The sequence below is a fragment of the Eschrichtius robustus genome, chromosome 7 (genome assembly GCF_028021215.1).
Source record: "Eschrichtius robustus isolate mEscRob2 chromosome 7, mEscRob2.pri, whole genome shotgun sequence".
Lineage (NCBI taxonomy): Eukaryota > Metazoa > Chordata > Mammalia > Artiodactyla > Eschrichtiidae > Eschrichtius > Eschrichtius robustus.
In genome coordinates this window covers 5,251,320-5,276,150 of record NC_090830.1, presented here as the reverse complement: position 1 = coordinate 5,276,150, position 24,831 = coordinate 5,251,320, and the positions used below count along the sequence as shown (strand labels likewise).

Here is a 24,831-nt window from a genome sequence, read left to right as displayed (position 1 = left end):
ATCAGGCACTGTTCCATTGCCTTCTAGCTCCTGGTGTTTCACCTACTTGGCAGGACTCCTATGTTTTCTCTGTGCCTGTACCCATGAAGCTTAGCACTGGTGGAGAAAGTCAGAACAAGCAGAGTGATCCCATTATAAATTTATGACTACCAACATGAACTGGACTCTCAACAGTACCAATTTATTCTTTTAAAAAATTTTTATTGAAGTATAGTTGATTTAAAGCAGCAGCATTCCAATTCATTCTTTTACAGATGCAAAAGCTATTTTAAAACCTCTAAACACACACACACACACTCACACACACTCACACACACCCCTCTCTACTTTTCTCAAACCTCTGGCAGCTCTTCTCCCACACTATCAACAGATAACTTTGACTTTTACTTTTTTTGGAAAATAAAAGCCATCAGATGGGATGCCCTTGTGTTCCAGAGATGAAGCCTACAAACTGACCTATATTTATACTCATCTGTTCATCTTTTGATGAACTGTTTCTCCTCTACTTGTATCTTAAAGTCTATTCTGTTCCTGTTTTCAAAGCCCTATAATAATGATGACTCCTTTTCTTTTTTATACATTCCATTTCTTGTCAACTGGACCATGTATAGTGGTTTCTCCAGTGCTCAAACCTCACCCATTAAATCATCATCCAACCTAACAGCCATCCAACCTAACAGCCAACCAACCCGATAAACAAGAAACATCTACCCACATTATCCTTCAGCTACTACTATTTCCTTCTGTTCTTAGCCAAACTTCTCCCAGATTGCTGTCTTTACTCCTCATTTCATTAGCTATATTCACTTCTCTACCACTCCATTCTGGCTTTCTTGCTAAGGTTCCAGTGACCTCCATCAAAACTTTTTGACCTCTCTTATTGTACAAAGATGATCACACTTTCCTGTTTGAAACACAATCTTTCCTGGGCTTACATGATAAAACTTTGTTTTGTTTTTTCTTCTCATTACTTTTTCTATTAAGTTTCCCATTATACTGTCATCTACTTGATCACTTAATGTTAGAATTTGTGAAAGGCTCTTTCCTTGGTCCTCTTTAATTCTCTTCTCATTCCTTAGATGGTGGTACCCATGCATATGACTAGAATTACTACCTATAAACAAATAAATAACACATTTTAATCTATAGTCAAGATCTCTTTTCTGAACTCCAGACCCATATATCCAATTGCTTACTTGACATATCTTCTTGGAGGTTTCAATGGCACCGTAATCTCAGTATATCCAATTCAAGGTCATCTTTCCTCCAAGGTAGTCAGTCCTCTTCTGGTGTTTCCTATTTCAGTTAATGGTACCTCTCTCTCTCCAATTATGTTAGCCAGAACCCTAGAGTCGTTCTTGGCATTTCCCTTCCTACTACTCCATATCCAATCCATCACCCATCTAGCTGATGATATTTACAATCAAAGTGTTTCTCAAATCCTCTCACGTTTCTCCATCTTCACCACTCTAAGTAAGCTACCAGCATTTCTTATCTAAACTTCCTGGGCAGTCTCTTACTTGACCTAAGTACTTCTATCAGGTCTCTCAATCTGTTTTCCATATTATAGCCACTGTCATCTTTTTAAAATGTAAATCTAAGTACATCATCCTTTGCTTAAAGCCTCTACATGGCTTCCTTCTGCTCTAGGGATAAAAGCAAAAACTCCTTAACTTGGCCTGCAGGGCTTACAAGCTGTACTCCTCACATACCTCTCCTGTCTTGGCAAACACCATCTAATTTCTCATTCTCTTGTACCAGCTATGCTGGTTTTCTTTTAGCTCCCCATGCCGCCACCTCTAACTACATGAGCTTTGCTTACACTGTGATCCAATTGAGAGCCAGTACAGCTTGGCGGCTAAGCATAGCACACTTCACACCTAATTTTCAAGGGAGATTGCCTGGGTTCAAATCCCGATTCTACAACTTACTTATTTGTGCAAACTTGGGCAAGTTACTTTATCTCCTGTACCTCAGTTTCCTCAACTGGAAAATAAGGATAATTGTAATAGATTTGATCATAATCGTGTTATTATGATCAAATGATCATTTTCAGGGAAGGCTCTTTCCTCCCCTTTCTTGCCCAGTTAATTTCTTCTCAAACTTCTGTTCTCAGCTCCAGAGTCACTTCCTCAGAGAAGCCTCCACTGACCTTTCTGACTGAATCCAATTACTTCTTTACAGCTTTTCTCGTATGTTGAGTCTCTTATTTGTAATGCTTAATATAGGTGCAATTTTATATTTTTCTGAGTGATTTATGTATTTATTTTTGGTTAACATTCTATCTTTCTCACTGAAATGTCAGCTCCAGGAAACTAGGATAGTGTTTGTTTTTTTGTCACCATTCTTCATGCCTAACACAGTGTTCATTACGTAGTAGGTTTCCCCCAAAAATGTTTGTTGACACAAAAAACGGTCAACATCTCTGATGGAAGGCTCTTTGATAACCTCTTTTGCTGCTTAAATTAGTGTTCTGCACAGTAAGTAATAAGTTCTGAGAAGGAACACGGAGGGTGAATCAAAGACCAGTTAAGCTGTACATCTGCTCCTGGTTCTTCAGGAGGTGACTCTGAGCAGGGGGGTTCCCTGTTCAACAAGGCAGGGTTTTGTGGAGATTATGTGCCGGATACCCAGACCTGGGTTCAATTCTTGGCTCCGTTATCTGCTGCTGTGTGACCTTAATCATGTCACTTGACTTCTTACAGTCCAAGTGTCCTCATCTGTCAAATCACATCACAGTACTCAGCGCAGAGTCAATTCTTGGTAACTAGGCAACGGAACTGATAAGAATTTCACTTAATTAAGCACAGTACACGATTGTCCACAGGCTCATGCCAACGATATGGCTTGCCCCTCATGTAGGCCAGTAAGTCTCCTTCTGTGGTCGGTGACAAACAGCTATCCCATCCCCAGCCCCTAAAAATGTCAAAAAAAATTTGTGCTTTTGGTCACAAGAGAGAGTAAGAATCAATGCGAACTGGAAAAACAGAGTTCCAACAGGATTTCCTGGTGCTTCAAGTCCAAGTTTGAGAGTGGCAGTGGGTGAGCTGGCGTGCTCAGGTAGGATCAGCTTGCTGGCCATCACCTGTGAGGCACTGACCTTGGGAACAGAGAAAAGCCCTCAGTCCCTGACAAGACAGCCCTGCCCAGATGCCAGCGGGATCCAGCTAACCGCCACTGCAATCTCAGAGCCTCTTTTCTCCTGAGCCCTCCTTTTTTTTTTTTTTTTTTTTTTTAAATCAGCTGAATCCATTCCTTGAGAATCACATAGAAAATGACTCCCTCCTCACCTCATTCAAGAAAAAAAAAAAAAATCCCATTCCTCACAATAAAAAGAGTAAGCCTCTTGCCCGCCTCTTGTGCAGCTGGCCACTTTGCTGGGATGAGAGGAGAAATCTGGTTTTAACAGTTGGTGGAGGAGTGAGCTGCCTGGAAGCAAGGACCACAGTGATGTCTGAGAGAGATGGACGTTGTTTCTTCCGCAATCCTCTTTTTCTCCTTCCTCCTGTTTCAAACTTGTGGGACCGACCGGGGCTGTGACTTTCAGGGTGTAGTGTGCGTACGTCAATAGAAGGGGCATTGTGTGTGTACTTCGAGCGCGTTCAGGAGGGTGCTGTGCTTGAACTTGCGAGTGTCTGTGACGGAAGAACTGTGAAAGCATGTGTGTGGGACAAGATTTAGACGTGTAAGCGCAGGAAAGTGGTAGCGTGTACGTGGTGAGTGTGTGCGCGCGAGTGAGTGCGCGAGCCAGGGGCCGGCCGCCCGCCCGCCGCGGCTCCCCGTGGGCCGGCCCGGCCAATGAGCGCGCGGCTGCAGGGGCGGCGGGCGGGGAGGGGGCGCAGGGGCCCTGCGGATGGAGGCGCGGGCGGCGCGGCGCGCTCATTCCGCGCGGGCGGTGCTGGCGGGGGGCGGCGCAGCCACTGGCCGGGGACCGGGGCCAGGACCAGGGGCGGCGGGCGTAGTAGGCGGCGCCCGGGGCTGGGATGCGCAGGGGGCTCCGTGGCGGCGGCGTTGGCGGCGGCGTCGGCGGCCGCGGGGCCACGAGCTAGCGTCGCGGCGCGGGGAGCCAGTCGAACCCGGCGGGCGAGCGGAGGCGGCCGCGCAGGCAGAGCGGCGGCCGCAGCCGGAGCCCGAGCGCCGCGCGCCCACCATGGCCGCTCAAGGCGAGCCCGGCTACCTGGCGGCGCAGTCGGACCCGGGCTCCAACAGCGAGCGCAGCACCGACTCGCCCATGCCCGGCTCGGAGGACGACCTGGTCGCCGGAGCGCCCCTGCACAGCCCCGAGTGGAGCGAGGAGCGCTTCCGCGTGGACAGGAAGAAACTTGAGGCCATGTTACAAGGTAGGCATCCACCCCGTGTTCTCGGACTCCCGGGCTGCGCCCGCGACTCCTTCCCGGACATCCCCGCCCCGCGTCCCGGCGCCCGCCGCTCCGGCCCAAAGCCGACTTAGTTCCCCCGTCCCTTCCCCCGCGGAGCCGGAGGACACCCACAGGGAGTGCAGACCTCGCGGGAGTCTCCACCCTTCCACGCCTCCCAGGTCTCCGGGCACCGAGAACCCTGTGCTAACTTGACCGGCTTCAGAAAAGCTGAAGGCCGTGTTTGTACCCGCGCGCCCAAGTGGCGTTTTTGGACTTTGGAGATGCCAGCTTTAGTCCGGACACCTGGCCTATGCCATCCGGATCCAGTCGGACCGCGCAGAGTATGCGTGACTCCCTCCCCACTCTCTGGCACTCTGGAATTCTAGCTCCGTCTCTGTTTCTCTCCCTCCTCTTGTCAGTATTCACTTCCTCCAGCTGAGGGGCCTTGTCTCGCTATTGGGAAACGCTCTGCAGATGTCAAAAGCTTAAGACAGGAGTTCCCGCCCGGCACCCGGAGTAAGAGGGGCCAGCATGGGGGTGAGCGGCCAAAGCGTGGGGATTGTGTCAGGGCGGTGCTGCTGGGTTGGGGGACAGTGCGTGTTCATCGCCTGACAGGCTTATAAAACACATCTTGAGTTACACTCGGTTCATAAAAGTCTTCCCGTATTATGGGTGTCTTACTTTGTCTTTCACAATTTGGGTTTGTTTTTTTTTTTTTTTTAAACGCCCTCGTTTCTCTGGGACTTTCCCAGGCGTAACAGCTTTAACCATACAGGACTGGGAACAAATTTTGACTTTTAATGGGAGGATTGGAGTTCTCAGAGTGCATGCTAAAATGTCCAACGTCATTTTGATCTTCCCTAAAAATGTTAATTACTAGCTTACCTGTAGTCCCCAGTGTGGTTCATTTCCATCATCCAGAGAAATAAGGTAATTTGAATGACTGTTATTCTTAAAATATTGTAGAGGGACCAGGCATTACTTTCACTGAGGGTGCAGTGGTGGATTCATTCAGTAGCTCGTATCCTTATATGAAGGGAGGATTGGAGCTTTCCAACTTTCTTTTGTGGCTTGGTGCCTAATTTACTTTGAATTTATCAGTCAGTGCATCGCAGTGTGGGAGCTGTTTAGCCCTCCATGGAAATGCAGTGGTTTTTTAGAACAATTAAGCAGGTTATTTTAAGACAGAACAAGATGTTTTCCAAAACAATAACTTGGTGGAAACAAATAGCAAGAGTGTTTGGTAGGCGTTTTTGGATGAGTTACAAACTCATCTCCCTTGTTGCTTATTTTTATTGATAAACATCCCCAGTGCTTATCATGTCTCTGTCTTACTCCCTCTTTTTTTCCTCCTTAAATTATGTAACTTTCTAGGAGAGTTACTTCTGTGATAAACTGTTCAAATAGGAATATTGCAAAGTGGATTTGGAAATTAAAGCCCCAGTTGCCTTTCAGTAACCTATTTTAGTTATTCCATTTGTTCCGTGGTTCTTTTTTGCCTAGTTCCTATTATAAAACAAAATATTAAATTTATCCAGAAAAATATTGCTGTGAGATTGTTTGGGTTGAACTGATAACACACGTACCTATCCTTTCAGCAAGTTTCTAGTTTATTTTGTACATTTGGAGGGTTGTGAAAGATGGATCTTCTACGTCTTCCTTACCTGTCTTGCCTACGCACATTCAAGTAACGACAGTGATGTTAGCTCCTAGGAAGCCCTCTTGCATAACCTGAGCTTTAGAAGTGGATTTCTTTTTTGAATTAATTAATTTCCATTTAGAATGAAACGAAATATGGGTAAGGCATTTTTTAAAATTTGAAGGCCATTCCCTTTGTAGATATGATATTCTGACATGAGATAGTTTAAAATTGCTTTGCTGTGATGAAGTTGCTTTTACAGAAACTCTTGAGTTAGTATTTCTTCAACAATGTATGTATTAATGAAATAGTCACACTTCGACTCCAAAGATTTCTTGAATAATTGAACATAGTGCTTTGATTAACTTTCCAAAATCACTGATAAGTGAGTTGTGCCTTCTAAGAAAGTAAGTTTGAACACATTTGACAATAGAACCCAGTGCACTGTGTACCAACGCATTTTGTCATGCATGCTTCCTAGTGTCAAATTTTGTTAGAACCACCATGTTTGAAGGAATAAGACTAGTTTCTGAACCAAACACAATCATGTGTCTCATTGCTCGATACTAGGTGGTTAAAGCAAGCGTGGGCAACTGGAATCACTCAGACCTAGGTTCAAATCCCTGTGGAACCTTGGGACAGTTCCTGGGCACCTCCCTGTCTCAGTTTGTCCATCTGTAAAATGGGACTGATATTAGTACCTTTCTTTTAGAGTTTTGTGAGAATTAACAGAGATAAAGCTTAATAAGCTAAAACTTGCCACACTGTTTTATAAATGCTAACAGCTTAATATATATCAGTTGATTTTATTATTACTAATAATAAATATTATAGCACGGATTCAAATAACTTCCAATGCCTATCACAATTTCTGACAGTAGTCTCTATCTAAATATCTAGAGAACAAAAGAATTTTGCAGTTTCATAATTGAAGAAGTAAAATAGAGAACAAGGTAGGAAGTTTGGAAAGTCAACAAATATTCTAATATTGTTAGATATCCTTGGGCGGAAAGCTTTTCATTTGAAAAGTGCCAATTAAGAAAAGTCTGTATTTGCCTGGTTGGGTTTCTGATTATTGTGAATTTGGATTTGCCATTTTTCCTCACACAATCGCCTTAAAATATGTGCAGGTTTCCAATTTAAATCAGGATAAATAAGATTCTCTGCCTTTAAGTCTACATAGTGCAAATTGGTGATTATAATGCTTGGAATTTGTTTCCAGAGAGACTGTCCTGGGGGTAAGTTAATCTTTAATGGGTTGTATTTTTATTAGTAGAGAAATTCTTCTACGCAATGGACCAAAAATTCAGTGAGGTTAAAATATGGGCAGTAGGGTAGTGGTCAAAGAAATGAAATACCATTCTTGGATGAATCCCCAAAGAATTGATACACATAAAATCCACCAGGCCAAAAATGTAGGAAAAAAGATCACTAGTTTTTTATTTTTTGCTTTTGTTTTTTATCTAATAACTACTTTGGAACAGCCGTGCAGAGTATCTGACACTTCTGTTTGAATCTAAATGAAGATTATTGATTATATTAGTCAACAGTTTTGTAAATGGGAATTGATTTTCAAGTTTAGTTTAGGTTTTTGATGGGGATGGTAGGCCTTGGAATAGACACGACGGACAACATTATAATAATGAAGAAAAATTGTTCTTGATTTACTTAATACGGATCTTCAGAATTTAGACTTCATATTTCATGTGGGATAGTAGTATTGATTCATTTCAGTCAATTAAATGTGATTTATGGTATGTAAAGAGGGAGGAGAGTGGTCTAGAGGAAAGTCTGGGAGAAAGTAGCAAATAAATGGGTCAGAAGAGTCAGAAATACAGCCTTGGTGTTGGCCAGTGTCCTGAGAGACAAACATGGAATTTGTACATTTATACTTTTCCTTTTTTTTTTCCTTTTTCTTCTTTTGGGGTTGTTTTACATCTTATGATTATACTTTTATTTTTACACTGAAAAACATATACGCGTGCTGTACAGTTAAAAATCCCTACATAAAATTTAGACTCATAGGCATTTTCAAGGTTCGGAATCCCTTGTATTTCATCATAGAAAGAATTGTGGTCTGGGGGCAGTGGCCTGTTTTTATGAATTGAGGTTGATGTCTGGTGGGCTTTTAGGATATTGCTGTTAAAGACATTAAGAACCATGGTTTGGGGACTTCCCTGTTGGCCCAATGGTTAAGACTCTGTGCTTCCAATGCAGGGGGCACAGATTGGATCCCTGGTTGGGGAACTAAGATCCCATGTGCCATGCGGCGTGGCTAAAAAATTAAAAAAAACAAACATGTTTTTACATGTTCACAGTGATGGGCAGAACAGGAATCATTGACCACTGCTTGCTTGAGGAGTAGAACTAGCCACTAAAACAGCTGATCACACATTGATTAAAAGTAAGAGCAGCAGTTATGTAATTACATATCTTTTTTCTTTTTTTAATTAATTAACTTATTTTTTTGGCTGTGTTAGGTCTTCGTTGCTGCGCGCGGGCTTTTCTCTAGTTGCGGCGAGCGGAGGCTACTCTCCGTTACGGTGCGCAGGCTTCTCATTGCGGTGGCTTCTCTTGTTGCGGAGCACAGGCTCTAGGCGCGCGGGCTTCAGTAGTTGTGGCACGCGGGCTCAGTAGTTGTGGCTTGCAGGCTCTAGAGCGCAGGCTCGGTAGTTGTGGAGCCTAGTTGCTCCGCAGCATGTGGGATCTTCCTGGACCAGGGCTCGAACCCATGTCCCCTGCATTGGCAGGCGGATTCTTAACCACTGCGCCACCAGGGAAGTCCCTACATATCTTTTTAATTTGGCAAACTTTAGTGAAGATTGTCTTATAATTTGGTAAATAGATAATAATCTTTTAGATGCTTTTGTGGGATCAGGGAGAGAGATGAAGTAAAAATATATGAGAATGGGGGAGTGCTGAAAAAGAAAACAAACAAGAGCTAAGCTGAATGTAGTTTTCTAGCTAAGGCTTGATTAAGGCTAATAAACAATAAGAACAAATCCAATAACTTTATGAAGCTTAATGGTTGAAAGCAAAGTGTTCTTGGCCAGATCTGGATTTGAGTCTTGGTCCTACCTTTAAATAGGGAGCTTGGGAAAATTCATTACCTGCAGCCCCATTTATGAAAGGGGGTGTTAATCGTGCCTACATCTGAGGTGGTTGTGACCATTAAGAGAAAAAAAGATGGATGCAAAACATCACAGCGCTGGCCACGGAGTAAGTGCTGAATAAATCACTAATAACCATATTTATTATAAACCATAGTTCATAAAATGCACATTCTCATATTGAAAATGAAAATCAGGTATACTTGAAAATGAATTAAATGGTTTATAATAAATGAACATTCACAGCTATCTAAATATTTTTATTGGCCTTCCTGGTAGCTCACCGTACGCCCAGTGTATTAGCCCCTTGTAAAGGTGGAGGAGCAGGTATGAGTAAAGCTGTACTGGACGCGAGTGTGGAGTTTTCGATTTTGTGCAGGAGGCGAGGGCTTTGCACTCTCTTTAGCTGTCATTGTTCTTGCTTTGAGTATTTTTCATTCTTTGAACGGTCCGGAGCCCGTCACTTCTAATATTTTTACTAGAGACTAGCCGCAAAAATCCATTAATCTCCATTGTAGTTTGATGTTTCTCCGAACTTGTCATTCATTGGTGACTCGAAAGAGAGTTTTTCAAAGAAAATGTTGCGCCTGGGCTAACGTGTTCTGTTTGCTCACCTGTAAGATGGGGACCATGATGGTCCTATCTTCCAGGGGTGTTGTGAGCGCAGAACGAGATGATGTGTGTGAAAAGTGGAGCTCAGTGCCAGGCACGTGGTGTTTGGTAGACGGTACTGTAGCAGCCCCAGCAGCCCCGTGCCATGTGATGCATAAGGATTTCAAAACACTGGAAAGCAAATGCTTGCCAGGTTTTTTTTTTTTTTTTTTTAAAACAACTGCATATGAATCTTTTCTTTTTTTATTCAGTGAAAGTCTTCCAATCAGAAAAGTTTATTAGGACAAGTGTAGTAGACTCAGAGAGCAGAACTGAAGGTTCAGATTGTTTTAGAAACTAAATGAATAAAATCCATCAGAGGTTGTGTAGCCTGGCGGTGAAGAGTTCAGGAACTGCTATCAGGCTGGCCTGGGTTGGGGTCCTCACTTCACCTCTTGCAGAGCCCCGCGAGGATGCTGTGAGAGGCTGTTACAGCCCTGCACTCGTGGGCAGGGGGTCAGCGCTCTCCGTCAGTCTTATCTCTGTGAAGAGTTCTGGGGTTTTGCTTAAGTTGATCATTGATAAGTTAAAACATAGAAAGGGCTTGTTATATCGATGATTTTAACAGGCAGGAATGTATTTATTTGGCTGTGACTAACAGAAAACCCAACACAGAGTGACTTAAACAAGCCAGGGGTTTATTTTCCTGTTGAAGCAAAAAAATCTGGGACTAAGAGGGCCAGGCCCCAAGAGCTGCTCAGGGGCTTCAGGGAGCCCAGCAACCTACCCCCTGACCTCGGCCATCCCAGCTGATGGCTTTGGCCTCATTGGTGCAGTCCGGCCAAGGCTATGCCTTGAGATGCGCCTGTGGTCTCTGCAGGGAAAAGGGAGGGAAACAAAAATGTTTTTTTAAAAAATTTTTTATTCAAGATTTTGTCTTTTTGTGTGACAAAGAATTCTCTCTCCTGGAACTTCCATCTGTATTTCTTTGGCCACTCTTTGCTACAAGAGATTCTGGGAAAGCGACTTCTTTTCTAGCTTCTCTCGTAGAAGTAGGCAAGGAAGAAGGGAGTCAGAATGGATGCCGAGTGATCCAACCCGTAGTTTCCCCACAAAGGGCAAAGCAGAGAGCACTGTGACAGAAGTTCCAAGTTGTGCCTGATGCAAAAGCTTCCCTGTGTCAGAGACTTTGGCCTGCATTGATAACCCCTAGAAATCTAGATGATTTGGTAATGCTTATGTGGGTGGAATTTCTTCTTGGCATAGTCTGGGAATAAACCTAATTCCCAAAGAGAAAACAGCTTTGATCATGGAAAGCAGTTCTCATGTTGTTACTCCTTTTACAAACGAGACCTAGGACCCCCAAGTACTGTAACAGTCTTTTTCTCCTCCACTGTTTTCTGCCTGTCAGGTGTTTTTTTCATTGAAAATCATACAACACAATACAAACGTCCATTTTACCTTTTTTTTTGTTTAAAAGAATTTCACTTATTTATTTATTTTATTTATGGCTGTGTTGGGTCTTCGTTTCTGTGCGAGGGCTTTCTCTAGTTGCGACAAGCAGGGGCCACTCTTCCTCGCGGTGCGCGGGCCTCTCACTATCGCGGCCTCTCTTGTTCCGGAGCACGGGCTCCAGACGCGCAGGCTCAGTAGTCGTGGCTCACGGGCCTAGTTGCTCCGCGGCATGTGGGATCTTCCCAGACCAGGGCTCGAACCCGTGTCCCCTGCATTGGCAGGCAGACTCTCAACCACTGCGCCACCAGGGAAGCCCCATTTTACCTTTTTAAAAAATTTTATTATTTTAATTTATTTTATTTTTTTATTGAAGTATAGTTGATTTACAGTGTTGTGTTAATTTCTGCTGTACAGCAAAGTGACTCAGTTATACACATATATTCATTCTTTTTTATATTCTTTTCCATTATGGTTTATCCCAGGATACTGAATATAGTTCCCAGTGCTATATAGTAGGACCTCGTTGTTTATACATCCTATATGTAAATAGTTTGCATCTACTAACCCCAGACTCCCAGTCCTTCCCTCCCCGACATTTTACCTTTTCTTACTCTAAGATATACTTTCTCCCCTCCTACTTCCTCCCCTCCCACCACCCATCTCAGGTTGCTTTTAGAATAGACCGGGTCAATGTAGCTCATGCTTCTGCCCTTTAGGGTTTTCTTGGAGTGGCCACTGCAATAGCATCTGGCCAACGAAGCCAGAATTTGTTCAGAAGATGAAGTCATTTTGGAGGCGGTTTGATAATAGAATTATCATCAGATTTGTGCCATGTTTTGCTGTTTGAAATTGTCCAGAATGATGAGCTAATAAAAATACCAGTTGGCTCATCCTTGGTTCATTCTCTTTATTTAAAAATCTAGTTCTTTAAAAATGCATGGGATAATAGTGACCATGACTATTCCTTTATGTAAAATGCTTAATAAACTACCTGGGATGAGGCACAATTTTTCTTTTAATTTATATTTTAGTTTTTTGGCTGCGTTGGGTCTTTGTTGCCGCATGCAGGCTTTCTCTAGTTGGGGCGAGTGGGGGCTACTCTTTGTTGTGGTGCGCGGGCTTCTCATTGCGGTGGCTTCTCTTGTGGTGGAGCACAGGCCCTAGGCGTGTAGGCTCAGTAGTTGTGGTTCGCGAGCTCTAGAGCGCAGGCTCAGTAGTTGTGGCACACGGGCTTAGTTGCTCCGCGGCATGTGGGATCTTTCTGGACCAGGGCTCGAACTCGTGTCCCCTGCATTGGCAGGCGGATTCTTAACTACTGAACCACCAGGGAAGTCCTAAGGCACAATTTTAATGCTAACCTATAATGTCTTTTGCAGTGTGGGGATGATCTTGACAAGAAACCCTTGTTGTTATGCTGCAAAAGCCACCACATTTGATTTTTAATCCTTATGGTATTAGTATTTAGGGAGGTATCCAAAATGCACAAACCATTAATAGAAACATTTTGTAGATGTTATACACTTATAAATCCATTTACTACCTAATAAGCTACTAATAACTGTGGTTGATGAAAACATTTATATTTGTAACACATATTAAATCCTGTTCCCATTTATGATGCTAGCATATAAAAAGATAATGCTCGCTTTCTAGCTATGAAGTAGTTTCTCTGTTACAGTGAATAAGATAAACCGCATATTAGTCTGCATACTGAGTTGATCTGGAGCTTAACTCTCTTGTATAGGAAGATGCTTAAACATAAGATTTGAAAATTAGCCATTGTATTTTTTTTTCAGATTATGAAAGTAATCAAACTTATTATAGAATACTTGAAAATACAAACAGATGTAAAAAAGAAAAACCAAAAGTCACCCCTAAGTCCAGAATCCAGCAATAACCACTGATAATATTTTGGGAATTTTTTCCTGGTCTTTAAAAAGTACGCTCACACATAATTTATTTTTGCAACAGATATTGAGTTCCTACTATATGTCAGGTACAGTGTTGGGCTTTGGGGGTGCAGACAAAACCAAGATAGATATGGTTCCTACCCTTGTGTGACTTGTGCCCCTTAAATTCTAAACTGGGATCATACTTCCCTTCTTTTTCACTTTACATTGTATCACGGATATTTTCCATTTCATTAAAGATTCTTGAAGAACATGGTTTTATTATTATTTTAAAAATTTTTATTGGAGTAGAGTTGACTTACAATGTTGTGTTAGTTTCAGGTGTACAGCAAAGTGAATCAGTTATACATATACATATATCCACTATTTTTTATATTCTTTTCCCATATAGGTCATTACAGAGTACTGAGTAGAGTTCCCTGTGCTATACAGTAGGGTCGTATTAGTTATCTATTTTATATGTAGTAGCGTGTAATGTCAATCCCAATTTTCCAATTTATTCCTCCCCCGCCCCTTACTCATTGGTAACCATGAGTTTGTTTTCTACGTCTTTAACTCTATTTCTGTTTTGTAGATAAGGAAGAACATGGTTTTAAATAGCTATATAATATTACCTTGACATGTCATGATTTGCTTAAACATTATGATATTTTATAATGTTTTTAGGTGGCCAGGCGGTGGAAAGAACCTAATGTTTCTACTCAGAATGTCCCAGATTCAGGTCCTGGTCTATCATTTATTGGTTGTGTGGCCTGGGGCAAGTTAATAATTTCTCCGAACCTCAGTCTTCTTATCTCTAAAATGGAATGAATATCATTTCTAGGTTGTGAGGGTTAAAAATACTGTATGTCAAGCATGCACCAGTGCCAGATGTAGTGCATATTACTCAAGAATTGTCAGGTGATGAATGTTAACACTGCTGCCCCAAATACTTTTGCCTAAAAACCTTTTTTTTTTTCCTTTCCATCCTTAATTATTCTCAGAGGAAAAATTCTTACTAGTGAAAATTTTAGCTCAGAGGGAATAGATATTTTTAAGGCTTTTGATAAAGTTCGCAAAAAAAAATTTCTGGAAAGATTCATAGGCAGAAGAGACAACAAATTTGTAGGCTCTCTTCTCCTTGTACCTGTGATCCCACATCCTGGCTTGTTTGAGCTGGTGGCTGTGAGAAATTAGGAAATAATTGAATCACCAATCTAGAGTTAGAGTTCTGTTTGTTTCTTTCATAGCAAACTTTGAATTATGTTTATCATACCTGAGTAGCATGTCTGGGAGTCACTAGTTCTTAAAATCTGTGTGCATAAAAATCACCTGGGGAGATTGTACAAAATGGCAAACTCTGGGCCTCTCAAGAGATTCCAACTCTGTAGGTTTGAATCTGTATTTTGTGGTAGGAATCTGTATTTTGAAAAGAATCTTGTGTGAGTCTAATGTAGGTGTTCCCAGGAATACACTTTGAGAAATATTGCTAGATAGTTAGATGACAGTGATCAAAATTAAGAATGTTCAGGCCCTTTTCTTTCTTTGATTCCCTTTACCCCTTTTTTTAAAAAAACTTATTTATTTTTGGCTGTGTTGGGTCTTCGTTGCTGTGCGTGGGCTTTCTCTAGTTGTGGTGAGCGGGGGCTACTCTTCGTTGCGGTGCACGGGCTTCTCATTGCAGCAGCTTCTCTTGTTGCGGAGCACGGGTTCTAGGCACGTGGGCTTCAGTAGTTGTGGCACGCAGGCTCAGTAGTTGTGGCGCAGGGGCTTAGTTGCTCCGCGGCATGTGGGATCTTCCTGGACCAGGGCTTGAACGCATGTCCCCTGCATTGGCAGGCAGATTCTTAACCACTGCGCCACCAGGGAAGCCCTGATTCCCTTTACCCTTGAACCTAGTACTTTCTCCATGTTATTAAACCACCTTGAAGCATTTTAGTCTAGGAGCATAATTTATAACTGGCACAACGTTGTTTAGAGAGTGGCTTATTGTAAGGAACTTGGGGGAAGAGCACAACCCTATATATTTCTGTGGAGGGGATATACTGTCTTTATTATGGCACAGCAGGCTCAGAATGCATTTAGTTGTCCTACAGACTCCTATAAAGTCAGGTGTAACAGACATCTGTTTAATATATTATCAAATAACTTAAGAGCACACATTTTTTATTGCAGAAATTTAAAAAGCAGTATGAGGGGAAACTTTTAAAAGAAAAATAATCATTGGTAATCTCACCTTACTAACAGCTATTTTCATTTTTCTACCTTGAAATGTAGTCCTTGAAATACAGTCCTTGACTATTGGCATAGGGGTTATGTAGCTGTTGTTGTAGCATTGACTACTGTTTTGTATTCAGCATTAATCTAATACATTAAATGTTTTTGTGTTTCTAAGCAAGTTTTCAGAATTAAAATTTTATGGTACCTTTGATCAAAAAAAATTTTTTTTGCAGTTATAGACCACCTTATGGTGAATGCGAATTACATAGCTTTTTTCTCCTTTGAAACTATATTCCGAGGAAAAAATTTTGAGGAATATGGTTACTGAAGAATAGCGGCGATTTTGAAAGCAGCGGCCAACTTTAATTGAGCAGTTACTATGTGTTAGACACTGTTCTGATGCTTTATGCCTGTTCAGTCATCTCAGCCTCTCATGCAACAACCCAGTAGATACAGATGCTTTTTGGGTCTTTGTTTTACAGACACAAAAGCTGTAACTCCTTTATTTTATTTTATTTTTTAATTAATTAATTTTTATTGGAGTATAGTTGCTTTACAATATTGTGTTAGTTTATACTGTACAGCAAAGTGAATCAGCTAGATGTATACATATATCCCCTCGTTTTTGGATTTCCTTCCCATTTGGGTCACCACAGAGCACTGAGTAGAGTTCCCTGTGCTCTACAGTAGGTTCTCATTACTTATCTATTTTATACATAGTATCAATAGTGTATATATGTCAATCCCAATCTCCCAGTTCAACCCTTCCCTCCCCCCCCATTTGGTGTCCATATGTTTGTCCTCTAGTTTGTGTCTGTAAGTCCTTTAAATCTGGGGCCTGGGTTTCTTTTTGGAATTCTGAGTGGACCTAGACACTGGTTTTCCTCTTGGGGTTGTTACAGAGTCATACCTGTTACGTAGTGTGGAGACATATCAAATCTGAGTCTAGGATGATAAACTGTACTCCAGAAAAGGTTTTGTTGCTTCCTCAGTTCCCTGCCGAAATGCAGAGGGCTGTGGTGGTAGGCACAGAGGTGGTTAGAATTCTTGGTGCGAATGCAGACGTTCCAGAGGGCTGCCTTCTGCTAGCTTTGGTTAAGTTTTCTCTGTTTCTTCCTTTGTGGAACTGGGATAATAATACCTCTCTCCTAGGGTTTTTGTGAAGATCATATGAGAATGTATGTAAAGTTGGCTTGCAGTTGGTGCCCTGTACATGGTCTACATGTTTCAAATTTATCTCTTATTCCTGTGCAGCCTCCAGCCCAGTGCTGTGAAAATACCTGTGTGTGTTTACAGAGTAAATGGCTCATGATGGATCTGGATTAAAGACTGTACCATTTTGGGCTGGTGGACCTGGCATTGACCTCATAGAACGGAACTTTAAAGCTAGGGCATGTGCTTGGCCTTAAGAAACACCAAATAGTTCTGCCTTACATAAGTAAGTAAGGCAGAGTAATTCCCTACATGCAAGGCAGTCTTTCTTCACCCTCAGTCTAGGGCTTGTGTAGAATGTTGTGTTATTAGTGATAGTGCATTAGCATGGTGTTTTGAATGAGGATATGCAAAACTTAATTCAAGTGAGGTTAATGTGGGATAATTTGTGGCTGTGTCTGATTAGTTTTATAAATTGAAATTTGTCACGGTGAATATAATTTTTCAATTTATTCGGTTACAGATTATCTTATTCTTAGAATAATACATCTCCAGATACTTGTTTAAATATGCTTTTAAAGCATCTCAGATAAGAGATTTTTTTTATGTTAGTTTGTTCATTGCACTAGGATACTCACTGAGGTATTTTGGGTTAAGGGAAATAAACCACTCCTCGCAGCAGAGCGGGTGACTGGGAACTCAAGGCAACTTGAGTTCATGACCTGGTCTTTCCACTGACACTGTCATCTTGTATAAGTTATTTAACTTTTTAGGGTTTGGATTAGATGTCCCCTAAAATCCTTTCCAACTCCAGTATTCTGAGTCTTTTGCACAGTGTACAGTACAAGCCCAATAGTACTTGGCATGTGGTGTTAGGATCTGACTCAGCTCTACATCCATGAGTAGTTTTGGTACAAATTTGCCTTGATCTGAACCACGCACGTGAGCATTCACAGCAAACAGGGAAGATGCTGGAATGAAGACAGTTGGAGTATCTTTGGAGGAGCAAGTATTCCCAAGGCAGCTGACCACAAGCTCTGCTTTCTGACATCTTGGCAGTCAGGTTTACAGTGCCCTGTATTCTGTGGGCTAGATGTGAGCTAATTTAAGGTTTTCTGCAGTAACTGAGCAGGAATGACAGTGTAAACCATAGTTGAGACTTGCTGGTGTTGACACACTGTGTTAGATGAACAAAGGAGATCGTATGCTTCCCCAAGTAGCATCTTTTTTGTCACATTTTCCTTCCTCCTTTGCCAGTGTGTCCAGTTATCAAGTTCCACGTGCCAGGGTTTATATCTGTCATGTAAACCACTAGAGAAATGTAGCAGGGAAACATAATAGTGTTCATTAGAGTAAAATCTCAATTGAAAAGACATCTGTATGTCCAGATTTTAAGTATTTTCAGAATCGCTTTAATTGCTTATCGATTATTGAGAACTAGCAAAATATTTCTCTTGTGTTGTACAGAATACCACTAAAGCTTGTATTATCTATGTTTTGAGTTGATTCCTTTATCATATGCCGAGCTTTTGAAGTGCCATTCAAACAAAGTCAATATTTTGCATATTTGTCTTTTTTTTTTTTGGCCGCGTGGCATGCGGGATCTTAGTTCCCCGACCAAGGATTGAACCCATGCCCCTTGCATTGGAAGCACAGAGTTTTTACCACTGGACTGTCAGGGAAGTCCCAAAGTCAATATTCTGACAAGCTTTTATAATCTTTTAAATTGCTTGATTATAATGATTTAATTTTAAAAAGTCAGGAAAATATATGTTTAGCTTTAGTATTGCAGGAGCAATCCTATAAAGAAATGTTTATTTTAGTCCGGGAGACTGTTTTTCTTAAATTAAAAAAATTTTTATATGGGAAATAGAAACCCAAGATAGCATAGATCTATAGAGTTTTAATTTTATTTTACAGGGATCTGTAATTTAGTAAAACATTGCTGGCAGTCATACTGTCACCTAAACAGAAAGATAGCTTCAAAAATATATTTACTGGGAATTCTCTGGTGGTCCAGTGGTTAGGACTCAGCGCTTTCACTGCTGGGGTTGGGTTCAATCCTTGGTCGGGGAACTAAGATCTTGCAAGCCACATGGCGTGGCCAAAAAAAAAAAAAAATTTTACTACCAGTGATTGAGTATCTGGGATGCATTATCTATGAAAGTTTATTTGACTAAGTCGAAACAAGTAGGCTTGAGCAAAAAATATTATTAAAATGGATTTGATTTTGAAGTTCTGTATGAATCATTAGCTTTCAACCTTGTGAAATTTGTCTCTCATTATAAATTATTCAGGAATAGTGAAGCCATTTGAAAAACCCAGTGGGAAATTACTGTATGTGTTAAAATCATGAAGTCATGTAATGGGACTGCATAAGTGAATGAGGCCCTTTAGTGGAAGAGAGGAAACCTACCTGAATTTGTTAATAGAAAAGAAAAGGAGATCCCATAGAATAAGGCTGTGCTTACTTAATGTGCATCATAGTCTGGGGTTGCCTACCTCTCTCCCACAAGATGAGGGCTTGCGATAGCTAGTTTATTTGGGAAGTACTCTCAAGGAGAGGAAGTGAGGGAAGTCACATGGGGAAGAAGGCAAAGCCACTACAATGATGTATAATTGAGTTGGTTACCTCTGAGGGTGATTGCTATTTCTGGTGAGTCGCAGAGTCTGTATCCGTAAATCATCCATATAAGGGACTCAAAGAATCATTTGTCTATCAGCTTCTGTCCCTCTTTGAAGAGGATTGAGGGTTGCCCCATGAGGTTTGCCCCTTCTGTACTTCTGGGTTACATACATGTGACACCTACCAGCCCCTGCATACATCCAGCAAACTCCCAGAGCAGGACATGAGAAGTCTGTCTGCTGTAAGCTTTGAGGTGAGGCACTGTCAGTACAAAGTGGGTTTACATGTGATCAGAGCCATTTACTGTAGCCTGACTGGAATCAGAGATGAAGTGTAGTGGGGGTGAGATGGTGTATACAGTACAATATCTTTATTTTATTTATTTATTTATTTAAATTTATTTTTTATTTTTGGCTGCATTGGGTCTTCATTGCTGTGCGTGGGTTTTCTCTAGTTGCGGCGAGCGGGGGCTACTCTTTGTTGTGGTGCACGGGCTTTTCATTGCAGTGGCTTCTCTTGTCGTGGAGCACAGGCTCTAGGCACAGGCTTCAGTAGTTGTGGCACGTGGGCTCAGCAGCTGTGGCTCGCAGGCTCTAGAGCACAGGCTCAGTAGTTGTGGTGCCCGGGCTTAGTTGCTCCGCGGCATGTGGGATCTTCCTGGACCAGGGCTCGAACCCATGTCCCCTGCATTGGCAGACAGATTCTTAACCACTGCGCCACCAGAGAAGTCCCTACAGTGCAATACCTTTATATACTTTGAATGCAAAAAAAAAAAAAAAAAGGGAGACAGAGAAGTGGATGTTTAAAATGTGACATACTCTTTGTTTTAAATCAAAGAAAAGTCTTTACTGTAAATTTTTGATGACTTCTATTGTGTATGTTTCTGTTGAGTTTGCTGTAATGTGAGATTACAGAAATAAACCTTACTGTGGCCAGAAAGATGGTGGAGTAAGGAGCTCCAGAACTCAATGCCTGACAAGAACACTGACTTATCAACAATATACAGTTCAGAAAGCCATTATGAGAATGCCCAGGCAAGCTCAAAGGCAAGAACAGCTGCAGTGAAATGGGTTAGAAAAGTGGTTTCATTTCACCTACACCAGCCCCTTTCCCAAGCCGGCAGAGCTAGCAATTGAGAGAAAAAGCCCAATATGCTGCTTCTCCCTTGGAAGGCAAAGAGAATAGTGGAACATACATTCAACCTTCCAGCTTTTTTGGGGATTACCCGAGGGATTGGTTTCTATTTTGCCTGACTTGGAGTACTGATGGGGGAACTGGCATAGTTTTGATGCCTGGAGGTTGTTGAGAACTAAAGAGAGCTTAGCAGCCTATGGCAGTGCCAGAGAACCTGCAGTACTGCAGACAGACATCAGAGGGAGTGAGAGACTCATGAAAAAGAAACCAGCAGACCTCCCTTCACCCAGCATGCCTGGAGAAGAGGCATGCTTGTAAAAGGTTTGAAAGGCCCCCAGAATCTCTAGCTGGGCTGATTGATATGGAAGTCTTCCTCTGTACGAAGCCAATCTATAAAGGTTGGGAGAGGTGGCTGTTTTTTAAGTGCAAAAATCATAACAAAGATAAAAAGGCACACAAAAAAGCAAGAAAACATGGCTCAATCAAAGGAGCAAAATAAATCTCAAGAAGCTGACCCTAAAGAAATAAAGATCTATGAATTACCTGACAAAGAATTCAAAATAATCATTTTAAAGAAACTCAGTGTACTGTAAGAGAACACAGTAAATTAAATAAGGAAAGCAATATATGAACAAAATGAGAATATCAAAAAAGAGAAACTATAAAAAAGAACCAAACAAATTCTGGAGCTGAAGAATACAATACTGAATTGAAAAATTCACCAGAGGGGATCAATATCAGACTCGGTCAAGCAGAAGAAAGAATCAGTGAATTTGAAGACAGTTCATTTGAAATTATTGAATCAGAGGAATGAAAGAAAAAAAAATGAAGAAAAGTGAAAAAAGCCTAAGGGAGTTATGGGACACTATCAGAAGGACTATATATACTATATGGGTGTCCCTGAAGAGAAGAGAGGGATAAGCAGAGAGGTTCTTTGAAGAAATAATGGCAGGAAACTCCCCAAATCTAAGGAAGGAAATGAACATCCAAATTCAAGAAGCTTGAAAGAGTCCAACTAGGAAGAACCCAAGAAAGTCCATACAAATTGATCAATCAAAAGTCAGAGACAGAGGATCTTGAGAGAAGCAAGAGAAAAATAACTTGTTATGTTACAGGGGAGCTCCTATAAGATAACGAGCGGATTTCTCAGCAGAAACATTATGGGTCAGAAGGGAGTGGGATGATCTATTCAACGTGCTGAAAGAAAAAAACTTGTCAACCAAAAATGCTATATTCAGCAAAACTGTCCTTCAGAAGTTAAGGAGAAATAAAGACCTTCCTGGATAAATAAAAACTGAGGGAGTTTGTAATCACTAAAGCATATGAAAATATAAAGCTCTCTGGTGAAGAAAATCCCTATAGAAGATGCACAAAAGAAAATGAGAAAGGAATCAAAGCTTGTCACTGGAAAAAATCAACAAAACACAAGGAAAGGCAGCAAAAGAGGAAAAGAGGGACAAAATACTGACAAGACTTACAGAAAACAGTTAACAAAATGGTAATACTAAGTCCTTCCCTATTGGTAATTACTTTAAAAGTAAACAGATTAAACTCCCCAATCAGAAGACGTAGAGTGGCTGAATGGATAAAAAAGAAAAAAAAGGCCAATTATATGCTGTCTGCCAGTGTCTCACTTTAGGTATAAGGACATGCACAAGCTGAAAGTGAAAGGATGGAAAAAGGTATTCCATGCAAATGGTAACGAAAAGAGAGTAGTGGTTGTCATACTTATATCAGACAAAATAGACTTTGAGTCAAAAACTGACACGAGACAAAGAAGGTCATTATATAATATGAAAGGCTTAATTCCCTAAGAAGTTATAACAATTAAAATATATGCACCTAACATCAAAGCATCCAATTATATGAAGCCAACACTGACAGAATTGAAAGGAGAAATAGGCAGTAACACAATAATAGGAGGAGATTTCAACACCCCACTTTTAATAAGAGATCAGTCATGCAGAGGTTAACAAGGAAACAGAGGACTTGAACAATATGATACACCAGTTGGACCTAACAAACAAATATAGAACACTCTACCCAACAACAGCAGAATACACATTCTTCTTAAGTATGCATAGACCATTTTCTGGGATAGATCACATGTTATGCTGCAAAACTGGTATTAACAACTTTAAGAAAATTGAAATCATAGCAGGTATCTTTTCTGATCGTAACGGATGAAACAGTGAATCAATAGCCAAACCCCCCCCCCAAAAAAAAAACAAAATTGAATAACTCACAAATATGTGGAAATTAAACAACACACTTCTGAATAATCAGTGGATCAAAGAAGAAAACACAGGGGAAATCAGAAAATATCTTGAGACAAATTAAAATGAAAATAATTATGTACCAAAACTATGGGATGCCGCAAAAGCAGTAGTAAGAGGAAAGTTTATAGTGGTAAATGCCTCATTAAAAAAGAAGAAATATTCAAGTCAACATCTTAACTTTACAACTCAAGGAACTAGAAAAAGAAGAATAAATTAAACCCAAAGTTAGCAGAAGGAAGGAAATAATAAAGACTAGAGCAGAAATCAAAGAGATAGAGGATAGAAAAACAATAGAAAAAAATCAATGAATTAGGAATTGGTTCTTTGAAAAGATCAATACAATTGAAAAGTTCTTAACTAGACTAAGAATAAATGAAGTCTCATGTAACAAAAATCAGAAATGAAAGAGGAAGCATTACAAGTGATGCCACATAAATAAAAAGGGTCATAAAACACTTCTGTGAACAATTATATGCCAACAAATTGGATAGTCTAGAAGAAATGGGTAAATTCCTACAATAATAGGATCAGTAATCAAGAACCTTGCAACAAAGAAAAGCCCAGAACCAGATGGCTTAATTGGAGAATGATACCAAATATTTAAAGAAGAATTGACATCAGTTCTTCTCAAACTCTTCCTAAAAATTGAGGAGGAGGAAACACTTCCAAACTCATTCTACGAGGTCCCCATTATCCTGATGACAAAATCAAAGATTTTGATTTTTACAAGAAAAGATTTTATTTTTACAAGAAAAGGAAGCTACGTACTAATATCCCTGATGAATATTGATGCAAAACTCCTCAACAAAATATTGGGAGACTAAATTCTAGCAAGTTAAAAAGATTATACATTATGACCAAGTGGGATTTATTCCTGGAATGCAAATATGGTTCAGCATATGAAAATTAGTCAGTGTAGTATACCACATTAACAGAATGAAGGACAAAACCCACATGAGCACCTCAATTGATGCAGTAAGAACACTTGACAATATTTAACATCCTTTCATGATAAAAATGTACAACAAACACAATAGAAGGAAATTACCTCAATGTAATAATAAAGGACATATATGAAAAGCCCACAATTAATATCACTCAATGGTGAAAAACGGAAAGCTTTTCCTCTGAGATCAGGAAATAGGCAAGGGTGCCCACTCTCACTACTTCTATTCAAAATAGTACTGGAAATCCTAGCCAGAACAATCAAACAAGAAAAAGAAAAGACATCCAAATAGATAAGGAAGAAGTAAAATTATCTATGTTTGCAGATGACATGATCTTATATATACTTGATATTGTGTAAGCCCTAAAGATTCCATGAAACCATGTTAGAGCTAATAAATGAATTCAGCAAAGTTGCAGGATACAAAATGAACACACAAAAGTCAGTTGTGTTTCTATACATTAATAATGACCAATCCACAAAGGAAATTAAGAAAACAGTACCATTTACAATAGCATCAAAAAGAATAAAACAGGAATCAATTTAATTAGGAGGTGAAAGACTTGAACATTGAGAACTACAAAAATTGTTGGCAAAAAGACAAATGAATGGAAAGACATATTGTTTTCATAGATTGGAAGACTTAATATTGTTAAAATGTTTATATTACCCAAAGTGATCTACAGATTCATTGCAAACTCTATCAAAATCTCAATGTCATGTTTGAAGAAATAGAAAAAAAAAAAATAAAAATTCATATGGAACCTCAAAGGACCCCAAGTAGTGAAACCAGTCTTGAGAAAGAAGAACAAAGTTGGAGGCCTCACACTTCCTGACTTCAAAACATATTACAAAGCTACAGTAATCAAACCACAATGGTACTAACATAAAGACAGACATATAGACAATAGAGAACCCAGAAATAAACCTTCTCATTGGCAAAGGTGACAAGGCTATACAATAGGAAAAGGATAGTCTCTTCAGCAAGTGATGATAGGAAAACTGGATATCCACGTTGAAAAGAATTAACTTGGACCCCTTACCTTTCACCATATATAAAAATAAACTCAAAATGGATTAAAGACTTAGGAAGATAGAAATTATTTCAAGCATCTTTTCTGACCACAGTGGTATGAAACTAGAAATCAAACACAGAAAGAAAAATGGGAAAAGCACAAACACATGGAGACTAAACAACATGCTACTAAAAAACCAATGGGTCAACAATGAAATCAGTGAAGACAGCAGAAATTACCTTGAGACAAATGAAAATGAAAACACAACCTCACAAAGTCTATGGGATGCAGCAAAAGTAGTTCTAAGAGGGAAGTTCATAGCAATACTAGACTTCCTCAAGAAACAAGAAAAATCTCGAATAAGCAACCTAACCTACTGTCTAAAATAATTAGAAAAAGAAGAACAAAGAAAACTC

At 40.4% G+C, this 24,831-nt stretch overlaps 1 protein-coding gene across 3 annotated transcripts in view; it reads left to right on the top strand.

The window, feature by feature from the left end:
- The first annotated feature begins 3,988 nt into the window (after window positions 1-3,988).
- The window catches only part of BICC1 (BicC family RNA binding protein 1), a 301,081-nt gene continuing 280,238 nt past the window's right edge, over window positions 3,989-24,831 (top strand). For 2 of the 3 annotated variants that reach the window (XM_068547505.1, XM_068547507.1), the window contains exon 1: window positions 3,990-4,340. In XM_068547505.1, coding sequence (XP_068403606.1) covers window positions 4,151-4,340 — 190 coding nt within the window. In that variant the 5' untranslated portion in view covers window positions 3,990-4,150. Of the gene's footprint in view, window positions 4,341-24,831 lie in introns of all 3 variants that reach the window. The other variant, XM_068547506.1, reaches the window with a different exon arrangement.